Source organism: Ipomoea triloba, chromosome 4 (genome assembly GCF_003576645.1).
Source record: "Ipomoea triloba cultivar NCNSP0323 chromosome 4, ASM357664v1".
NCBI lineage: Eukaryota > Viridiplantae > Streptophyta > Magnoliopsida > Solanales > Convolvulaceae > Ipomoea > Ipomoea triloba.
In genome coordinates, this window is record NC_044919.1 from 22,353,476 (window position 1) to 22,364,770 (window position 11,295).

Sequence of the window (11,295 nt, forward strand, 5' to 3'; positions counted from 1 at the left end):
TTTATCATTGATATATAAACTAAGGAAAAAATATCAAATAGATCGTCACTACATTTATTGTTTTGTGTAATTTGATCACTAAACTTAAAAAATCTGTAATTAAGCCTTCAAACAAACCAAATTTGTGCAATTGAGGGTTTTTTTTTCCCCCAAAATTTTCAAGTAGAATCCAACTGTATTACTTACATGATATGGAGTATGTACTAAGAATTTCACTTTCCTCTCCCGTGCTAGAAGAAGAAAAGATTAAAATATTTTTTAACTCAAAAGCATTGGAAGAAATAAAAAAATATCTCAATTGCACATATTTTACTAGTTTAAAAGTTCAATTGCAAGCATTTTAAGTTTATTGACCCAATTAGACAAAAGTTATAAGTTCAATGGCCTATTTAACATTTGTTCGAAAAACTAAAAATAATAATAATAATACAAAAATTTAAAACATATAAGGGTGTGTTTAGTTGACAAGTTTAGCTATAAAAATGGGTATCAAAGTCATTGTTATTATTTGGTTGACAGGTTTTTAGAACAGTACTATGGATTTGATTAACCATTAATTGCAAAACTCATTCCCTAATAAAATAGGAGTTTCATTTCCCTTCCTCCTCTTCCCCAACTATTAATAATCATTCGCATTTCACCCTGCTACCAAACATGCAAAATACTTTCATCGAAACTCATACCATTACCGAGTATTTGATACCGATTCCGATTCCCATGTGCGAACCAAACACACGGCCATTTAACATAATCTATCATCGAAGGTCCTCAATTGCTCATATCACTACTTTTGGTGTATAAATAAATGTGGAATCGACTTATCCCAGTAGCTTAAAATCTAAGTTGAGAATTCCAACCTATTTTAAGAAGGAAAAATGTAATTGCAAAGTGTAGAGAGCTTATGGAGAGGGATTGGGAGGTCAACATTTGTCATGTTTATAAGGAGCAGAACACATTTGCAGACCAATTCGATCGCAAAGATGGCTAATAGATGGAGAACCGATGGGACAAACCCTCTGAGGAGAATTCTCTGTGCCCTTGCCCAACACCGCATGTTGTACACCAAAGGCACTACACAAATGTAGCCAGTTTAGCAAGCATAGAAGAGAGATGTTTAATTCCGAATTTCAAACCTGGGGTGTGATTGAGTAAAAGATATTCATTCATCATTAACCAGAAGTCAATAATTTGATCATTGGCTTTGAGCCTGGAGTAATCTTAAATTCAATGAGGAATTAATCACTGTGTTCGACGGTGAAAACATTGGGCTACACCCAAAAAAATTCAGAATTCCAGAAACTGCTATTCCTCTCCACCTAAACCCAAATTTAATTTAGATTAGGATAAGATTAAAAAGACAAAAGGTTACAATTAATAGAAGAGAAATCGCAATCCAACTTGCGTCACACTTCCCTAATTATTGCGGCCTTTCAATAATCAACTCCAACGCTGATTGGTCTCCGTTTAATATATACTTATTGTAGTTTTCTCATCGTCATGCCACTGTTGGAATACAAAGTATTCCCATGCACTTACTTTTTTGGCCACCCCACACCAATTAAAATTAAAAATTAAAAAAAAAAACTTTAATTCTTACTTAAATCCGACAATCTGTGTATTACACCTTAATCCAATCCTATATTGACAGCAAATAACGCTGCAAGTCTTTAAAAGTAGTTTCTATATGTTAAGACACTCAAAGCCAACTGTATCATTAATGGACGTGACACTAAGCAAATGTTTAATTAAAGTTTTATTCATATCCTAAGTAGCACGGAACAAAAAACACTGAAAGTGCCAAAGGCCTTGTGGTCAAGCGGTATAGGTGTGGCCCTCCCAAGTGAGAGGCCATAAGTTCGATCCCCAGTGGGAGCATTGGCTCGCTGTGTTTCAGTAGGTTCAGAAAATATGTATGAACAAATACTACACTGTAACAGAGTCAATAGTATTCAAAAAAACACACTGAAAGTAAATACAAAACACGAGAGAAATGTATAAGCATATATTTACAACTCTTTTTTTATTTATTTAAATATCCACAAATAATACTCTCTATATATCTCATTTTACATATCATGTTTATTATTCATTGATCAATCAAACTCTTTTTTCTTTAGTTATTTTCTTTAATATTTTCTAATGATTTTCATTTTTTTTTTGTATTTAATAATATTTTTTGTAGTTTTTTAATATATAAATTGTATGCATTAACACTAGATTAGATATTATAAAAAAAAAAATTATAAATAGTTCAATCAAGCCTCAACTCGTTAACCAAACCAAACCGAACACAAAAAATAAAATGGGATGGAGAGGCCAACTACAATTTAGTGTGATGACAACTCTGTTACCATTTCAAATTTGTTATCACAGGATCGAACACCGGTGAAAACATTGATTCACTGGGGTAAAAAGTTTGAGAAAATATAGAACAAATACTACCTCATTAAGAATCATGAAAAAGACAGAAAAAGACTTACCGTTTATAGTTGACATCTGCGGCTTCCCTCACAACTTGTTCTGTTCTTGCTCAGCTTCCTTTTTCTCAACTATTTAACTTCCCCTACCAACCACAGGATGAAGTAAACTCTTTCCTCCCTCCCTTTCTTCCTTTTGACTATCTTATAGTAATTAGCTTCAAGGTCATGTGGGGTACTTTACCAGCTAAAACTATCCTCAAGAGGCCGGATGAAAGCATTGTTATTGCGTCCGACGATTCATCTGAAACCCAGAGTTTTGAGTAAGCGGTTCTGCTTCCTTACATTCATTCACTCCACATCGGTTCTTGATCAATCTTTCTTTTCTTTTTTTTTTTTGAAGTTTGTTTGTGAGCTCATGGAATGTGGGGGGAATTGAACCGCCAGATGACTTTGACATGGGAGATCTGCTCAACATTCAGAAGAACACAGCTGATATCTATGTTCTCGGGTATTCTTCAACTTCTACAAACATTTAAACACTAATTATATTATCGACTCAAAAGTCAATGGAAAACCATTCCACTCAACCAAACAACCTAGATCAATGAGTTTGATATATAACAAATGCTAAATCCAACAACACATTACTATCAGGTTTCAAGAAATCGTGCCCCTGAATGCTGGAAGCATAATAGTTTCAGAGAATTCAAGTGTATCATATAAATGGAATTCTCTGATAAGATCGGCACTCAACAAGAGAGCCAGCAGTACCATCACAATACAGAAGGCAGAAGCAGGAGAGTGTCAAAAGGTTTGCCCTCTCCACAGAGATGCCTACTTTAACTCAGCAGCAGCAGCTTTTGAATGCATAGCAAGCAAACAGATGGTGGGCGTTTTTGTTACTATCTGGGCAAGAACTCAAATCCACCACTATATCAACCATATAGATGTCTCATGTGTAGGCTGTGGTATATTTGGACGCATCAGAAACAAGGTACCAACAATTAGAGAGTAACAAATAAAACTAGACAGATAAATTTTCAGGCATACTCTCAATAAACAGTAATCGCTAATCAGGCATAGTCTCCACCTATGTCCAAGTCAATTCAGCTGAAATATTTACTCTGTATATTGAAAATATGAAATTAAAAAAAGTGAGGCAAACATATAAGAGAAAACTTTATCTAACATTTCTAGAAGTTTATTCATTCCTAGTGATGAATCCTACATTGACTGTCCAATAGCAATATGGCATAAAGTATGCACAAATAAGGACATCCAATAAAGTATAGATTATAAAGTTTAAAAAATCTAGATTTGCTTCTTTTTCTTTTAATTATTATTGTTTAACTGATTTCCACTAATGATTACAGGGTTCAGTATCAGTTAGATTCCGGTTGCATGAAACAACCTTCTGCTTTGTCTGTAGTCATTTGGCGTCAGGAGGAAACAAAGGAGATGAGAAACACAGAAATACAGATGCAAACCAAATACTATCACGCACCCGGTTTCCTTCTGGACCTTCACAGGCTTTGCCAAGGAAAATTGTAGACCATGAGTATGTAATCTCCAACTCGTGGTACAATTTTTAAAATCCAAAACATCAGTGATATTTAAAATTACTCCATCCGTACAACTTGATCTCCTTAAACATTTTTTTTTTCAGGATAGTAGGCTAGAAATGAAACAGCTTTTTTATTATTTCCTTCAATTCAAAGTGAGATTATATATTGTATTTATCTCATGCTTCTTTTTTTTCTTTTTTCTTTTTTTTTTTTAATTCTACTATAGCTTAAACAAAGAGGGGGTGTAACTTTTAGAATTTTATTTAAAAGGGTGCATTTCCTTGAAAAGATATCAAAGGCTAACAGTTGTCCGTGCCCCATAGAAATATCTAACTACAAATATCTGGTTCTCATACACAGCAGGGTGATTTGGCTTGGGGACTTGAATTACAGGATATACCTGCCAGAGGCTACAACAAGATCCTTGGTCAATGATGGACAGTGGAGCATCTTGCTACAAAATGACCAGGTAAATATCAAAGGGTTGCCACAACTTCCAAAATGAACTTAAGGATCCTAAAAATATATCCTTTTAAGCCGCAATGCATAACTCTAAAGTTGAAATTTAAAACCTTGAAATAAAGCTGAAGAGTGAGTTAACTGAAGGCCACGTCTTCGAAGGGTGGCATGAGGAAGAAATCAAGTTTGCACCAACCTACAAGTATAATACAAACTCAGAAGATTACTATGATTGTGATCAGAAGAGACACAGTAAAAAGTGCCGAACTCCAGCTTGGTATGAAACTATGAATACTAAAAGCTTTTGAAAAATATGCAAATAAATGAATTAAGTGTCTAATAGAGAAAGAAAGTTTTTGTAGGTGTGATCGGATAATTTGGTTTGGCAATGGACTGAAGCAAAAACATTATGATAGATGTGAATCTAGATTGTCTGACCACAGATCTGTTCGAGGGATTTTCACTGCTGAAGTCAAGCTTGCAAGATCCTTTATAAGGGGAGAAGTCAAGAAGCTTCTTGCCAAAGACTAACAATCACTTCAAATGAGAACAATCTCCCAACCCCCACCCCCCCCCCCCACCCCCAAAAAAGAAAAGGAAAAAAAAGGAAAAAAAAAGTGTAAATTACTTTTTCTTACTCTATTGTCATTTACTTCATATCTTGGTTTCCCATTTCTCCCGTTTTCCATTTCTCTAGGAAAAAAAGGGTTAGAAATGTTGTTGCAAGGGATTGAAGTGTTGATCTATGATACAGATCAGGCAGGAAAGGAAAATAATCAAATAATCATTCTAGTGGAAGAATTGGAGTGTAAATCGTTGCTTATTTTATGGAGCGTGTAATTAGGGATTGACTAATTATGTAGTCAGTAATTGATGCTCCTACCTTATTTTACATATGGTAATAGATTATAAATAGGGACCATCTCTTAGAAGAGAGGGCATCCAATGGAATTGGAACAATTAGCTCTAAGTAGCTGTGGGCAAGAATTTATTCTTGTTGGAGGGATATTCCTAGAATGCCTTGTTTTCTTTCCTTTGTGTTTTACTTTATAATATCATAATCTCCTAAATTTCTTGATTCAAATTCATCCTGTCTCTTTACTCTTATCAATCTACTTTCTCCATTTCTCCAAATTTGGAGAATTAGTTAAATGGATTCTCCAAATTCTAGAAAAATAGAGAACAATTCTCCATTTTTCAATTTGGAAAAATGGTTTTAGTAAACAAGTTTCCATTTCTCCAATTTTATATTTTTCTAGAAAAATGACTCATTTCTCCAATTAACTAAGCGCTAATGTCAAGCCAAGTGTAAGCATGAGTACTACCTAGCTCCAATATGGAAGACTTGTAATAGATCCGAAAAAGAAAATCTTTCCCTTTTACGGCTAACAATTTTTTTGTTTTATAAATTACTCTTTTATTAAGGTCCACCTGAAAAGTAAATGCAGAAAAATACATCGAACCCACAGTGACACATGCCACAGGTGCCAAGTGACTGGTCCTAATGCATAACACCAACTTCAACAGAAACAGAGACACAGAGGTTAATGGCAAAACAGGTCTTTGGCTCTTTGCAGACTTGCCCTTGAAAAATAAAATAAAGAATTCCAAACAAAGAACTTTCTGGTTCAGCTAATGTATTATAGTAATGCCAGGCACAATTGCAGTTGCAAACTGCCAGAGGCTAATAATAACCTAGGATCAACGGCAGAAAAATACAATAGTGCAAGCACTATATTTAAGCTTTACATTTCACCTTTTACTAGCTGAGGGGTCTGTTACAGTCTCTAGAATGAGCACAACTTGCAAGGCTACACAAGCTTGTCCAATAATCAGTTTTCCTCATTTGTACCGCTTCCCTTCACCAAGAGAGATTTCAATTGTACAAGAAAAACAATATAAGCAACCAAACTTTTTTTGCATCAGTAATCTTATCTTGACATTTTCCATATAAGAAACAGATGAATATGAAAATCATGCAATGAAGGGAGCCCTGTGGATTACTGCTTTTTATATATCAAAGATACACCTCTATGAACACACATTATGATTCTGAAATTGGTGTTTGGGAAAGAAAATGCGTATATTTATATACATGATTACACGCATGTGTGTGTGTGTACCATGGGATTGAATTTCATTCAGTGTTATGATTAGAGAAAATAAAAGTTATTGCTGAGAGTCTGACTGATTGTAATTGTAGGTACAATCCTGGAATTGAAAAATGTCAATTTGGTTTAGGAATTATGGTATAAGTGGAAATTGTTGACTGTGTATATGTTTCTTTTTTTTTTTTCAATAGTTCAGGGTTATCATATTTACTTTATTACTAGTGGACACTATCATTCAAACTTAACATGGTTGATTTCTATTTGTTCAATGTTAGGATTGCAACAAAGAGATAGAGATTGGAGATTAGCTTTAGTCAAGATACTCCATTGATGCTTCTATCAATTACTTAGTGAGATAGAAACTGGGTACTTACGATTTATCATTGCCACAGTTTGTTTTCACAAGTTATTCAGTTACTGAATTTTGTCTAATACAGAGTAGAATTTAAAGCTTTTTGTTTTTTACTTTATATATATCATCTTCATGCATCTGTCAAGAGAAAAGTTGAATAACAGAAAAATAGAAGGCCAAAAGCTAATAACTGAATATAAAATGGAAATTATACCAATATATTATACTTTTCTCATGACAGCCACATTTCCTCAGTTTAGCATGTGAGGAAACATGTAAATATATATTAATTCTAATTTCTAAGAACTAAGGTGTTCGTAAATAGCATCCAATTGAACTCCACATCACTATTTCCATTTTCTGTTATGTATAGAAAGATACACAGAAAACATGCATACCTCCAGCATTGCTTTAGCTTCGTAACCAAATGTTTTACAGAGAATCTCATAATTTGTCTGCAGTCCTAACTGCAACATAAATAGTCAATATGGTAAAAGATTCGGCATATGGGGTCTGAACAGATGAAAAGCTAAAACATACAAACACTAAAAACATCATACCCCTGGATACACTCTGGATGGCGAAATAGCAGACACTTTATACCTGCAAAAAATTAGATTCAATAATTGAAGGGACAGTACCAATAACTCGAGGGAAATAAAATTAAGAAAGTGAAAATAAAGTAAAGCATTCTCTTATCCCGAAATCAAAAGTTTAACATTCTAGTAATAATATTTTTATGTGTAACAGAGCAATTTCAGCTTGAGAAAAATACTGAAAAGGCACCAAAACGTTGGATTGTTTACTCACAAAGAAAAAACACAAATGGAAAGGGAAATCAGCCAATCACTCAACCATCAGAATTGCAGAACAAAAATGTAGCATAATTCATGGGATGGAAACAGAAATCAGGAGAAGAGTCAGAAGACAGATTACTTATGATGCTGTTTACTTAATTTCTACACGATATTAGATTATAAATAAGGAGCCTCCCCTAGTGTTGAGGGCATCGAATAATTCTCAGGAAATAGTAGCTATTGTAGCTGGGCAAGGAATTATCCCTGCTGGAGGGTACTGTTCTGTATCCTTGTTTGTCTCATTCATTGTAATCCTATCAACTGTGATTGTTTCTTCCTAATCTGCTCTTTACTCCAACAAGTTCAACAAGCAATATGACTAAAATGGTGCCAGTTAAGATTGGAAGTGCTTCAAAAGAAACTTCAATGAAATTCAGAAGACCCTGAAGGTTTCTCCTGATATTGCAAAGTTGAAAATGAAATATAAGGCGCGTAATACATTGTTTTCCTTTAGCTAAATGATTAATAAGATATAGATACTTCCATTATATCATTGTATAGCCTCCTTCAACAAATACGTTACTTGATTCAAAACTCATTCAAAAAATTAAAGACATTTTTTTTTTGTTTTCATGAATGGAGAAGATTTAATCAACTCTGATGAATTTGGAAACTTTTGTATTTAATCTTTTAATAAATTAGGTTGCATGAAATTTATCGCAAAAATGTTTTCTCAGTAGTAGCAAGAGTAATGTATAAAAAATTTAAAAAAAAAAAATTTTTTTAAATAAAATCATGCAAGAGTAGTGCATAACCAGATTCTTATCTTTTTCTTGAGTATACCAGCAGTTCTTATAGTATAATAAAATTTTACCTAAGTTTACTTGTGTAAAACTTCATAGCTAAAATGTTTGCCTTTTGAACTGTCAAAACCACAGCACCCATTTTACTCTGTAAATTATGAAAAAATTTAGTTAGCAGGATTCTATAGTGCAAGATGCAGCCCGATTCAAATGAAGATTAACATCATCAAGAAAATTGATCGGTGTAGCAATCAACTATTAAAAACCAAAGAAACAGACTCCATAATAAGCTTTATAAGAAAAGGGGATTAATCACCTTGTGACCAATAAGCTCAATTAGTTGCATCAAGTAATCCCCTAGGCCCTTTCCCTGAACACGTTGCTCAAGCTGCAATTCGTACACATAAAGAACAGGTATCTCTTCTTCTATGAGGAAGCGATAGTGCACAAATCCAATAATTGGACCCTTGTCATCGATCCTATTAGCTGTATCCCTATCCTTGTCATCAGCAGTTGGAATCTCATATACAAATATGTAGCGTGCTTCTGGAGCAATCATTTCCCTGCGCTTGACCTTCTCTTCAGATGGCCACTCTGATCCATATGGTCCCTTCATATTCTCCTGTAATAGGTGTATATCAACGGTGAAATGTGATAGCAGCTCATATCATGTACTCAAGTTTGGTTACCTTGAAAAGGCATTGGATATATTGCTTCAGTTGAGAAGAAAGCTTATTCCCACGTCCGGACTCCAAGTATACAGACAGACCTAGTGATACAAAAATGATTCGGGAATTACTCAAACTAGTTCATTTGCATTCGAAATTTACTGCTCCAATGGGAGATTACAATTCAAACCAAAATTGAGTGCAAATAAAATTAATTACGTCTAGAACCCAAAGTTACTGACAGAAAATTGCATTATCGATTTTGCCTATTAAAAAAAAAAACCTAAATGGCAAAATAAAATTTGTGTAAATGTTCAACGGAAGATTACGAACCGTTTCTGTGGCATTGGCGAAATGTCGGAAAACACGAGAGATGGTCTTTCTCAGAAGAAGCAGCTTTGATTATCTCCTCCACCAGTTTCTTCTTTTCCAGCATCTAAGTCGGAAAAACATAGAAAGATAGATAGTTAGAGAGAGAGAGAGAGAGATTTTACGTTTCAGAAGTGGAATGTGTGGAGAGAACTCGGGTGAAAGTTACCTCTTTTCTGCTCATTTTCTTCTCTCTGTTCCCATTAGCTTTCTCGGCTTCCATTGATGTCCGAGTGCTGTAGTACCAGCCTTCCAGGAACTGTGAAGTAAAATTGAACTCCCTCTCTTTTTCTTCTCTTTTTTTTTTCTTTTTTTTTAATTCGTAATTTTGTTATTAACTAGTACTAGTATTTTTGCCCTTGCGTTGCACGAAATGAATTTGCTATAATGTTTTAAGAATATTTCGATCGATATACAATTATATAAATTATAACATCAAATATTTTCTGATGTTTTCCATACTTGAATTATAGCAAATAATTGTCCAATTACTCGTGCGATGCATAAATAAATTTTTTATTATATATTTAGATAATAAAAATAAAGGTAAAATTATTTAAAAAAATTAATATGGAACATGTACATTTATTTGATTATAAGATTAGTGCAAAAGTATTACTTAATTAATTGAATAATATATGACTTGTTTGTCTACAATTATCTTTAAAAGATCAATATGTAATATGACTTATGTAATTATATTATTACTAAAATAAATATGAGAAAAATTAAAAATAATTTAATTATAATTATTATTAAAAATAAATTCAACGACCAATGTTTAGTTTAATTATCATAATAATTATTAGGCACTTATTAATAGTCAATTACACTAATATATGTGTAATTATACTTTTATAACTTAAGTATATTCATGTTCACTGTATCGCATTTAGTTTTTTGATCAATTAATAAAATCAGTTTTCTTTTCCATTTTATCTTTATTATTGTTTGGGCGGGAATTTCACTAAGGATTATTTTATATTTATTTGTAGTAGTATAGATATAGAAGTATAAATAAGTATTTGAATTATTATTATTGGTGTAAATCTATACTATCTATATCTATATCTATATCTATACTATATATAAAAACAAAATCTTCACTTTAAACTTCCCGCCCAAAACAGTCCTACAATATTTAGGATGCGATTATTTCCTATTTTCCTATTCGTTGTACAATTCTACATTACAATTCCTATTATATCACAATTCTACATTACAATTCCTATCATACTACAATTCTATTGTAATAAGACTATAAGACTACTATATATAAAAACAAAATCCTCACTTTAAGCTTTCCGCCGAAAACAGTCCTGGATGCGATTATTTCCTATTTTCCTATTCGTTGTACAATTCCACATCACAATTCCTATTGCATCACAATTCTACATTACAATTCCTATCATACTACAATTCTATCGTAATAAGATACGACCTTATATAAATCCCTAATCCTATATTGTGAACTTTAAAAGAGAAACGCAGAAAGCAGTGCAATTATATTTCAGACCCTTCCACTTTCAAATATGCAAATTCTGTTACTGCGGTCAAGATATTGTTTTATTTAATATTGCTCAATTGTATATTGTTTTATTTAATAGGAATAAAATCATAGTCATGTTTGGTCATATTGTTTTATTTTGTATTTATTGTTATGCATTTTTTATGCTATTAGTATGCTGCTTTTTTTTTCTTTTTCTTTCTTTGAGTTTTTTCAGCTTTTTGCTTGATTTTTTAAATTTCAT

General features: G+C 32.8%; 2 protein-coding genes across 15 annotated transcripts; one reads left to right on the forward strand and one right to left on the reverse strand.

Annotated features, from left to right (window-relative positions):
• Window positions 1-758: 758 nt before the first annotated feature.
• LOC116017414 (N-alpha-acetyltransferase 40) lies at window positions 759-9,794 on the reverse strand. 14 transcript variants are annotated; one of them, XR_004097906.1, is made up of 11 exons: window positions 9,714-9,794; window positions 9,509-9,611; window positions 9,197-9,276; window positions 8,824-9,129; window positions 8,579-8,655; window positions 7,468-7,510; window positions 7,306-7,374; window positions 6,201-6,303; window positions 4,558-4,640; window positions 4,386-4,439; window positions 2,334-2,942 (listed from the first exon to the last, which is right to left on the reverse strand). XR_004097906.1 is itself a non-coding variant. In XM_031257998.1 (8 exons), the coding sequence occupies exons 1-8, from the start codon at window positions 9,765-9,767 to the stop codon at window positions 6,287-6,289; spliced, it is 741 nt and encodes a 246-aa protein (XP_031113858.1). In that variant the 5' UTR covers window positions 9,768-9,794; the 3' UTR covers window positions 5,992-6,286. The 14 variants fall into 14 exon arrangements, 2 of the variants coding, with proteins under 2 accessions (XP_031113858.1, XP_031113857.1); XR_004097904.1 differs by having other exon boundaries at window positions 2,334-3,383; XR_004097898.1 differs by adding an exon at window positions 759-1,071 and having other exon boundaries at window positions 2,481-4,640.
• LOC116017413 (type IV inositol polyphosphate 5-phosphatase 9-like) lies at window positions 2,622-5,011 on the forward strand. The gene is made up of 7 exons (XM_031257996.1): window positions 2,622-2,740; window positions 2,821-2,928; window positions 3,075-3,414; window positions 3,794-3,978; window positions 4,346-4,454; window positions 4,570-4,721; window positions 4,807-5,011. The coding sequence occupies exons 1-7, from the start codon at window positions 2,646-2,648 to the stop codon at window positions 4,973-4,975; spliced, it is 1,158 nt and encodes a 385-aa protein (XP_031113856.1). The 5' UTR covers window positions 2,622-2,645; the 3' UTR covers window positions 4,976-5,011.
• Window positions 9,795-11,295: the final 1,501 nt, after the last annotated feature.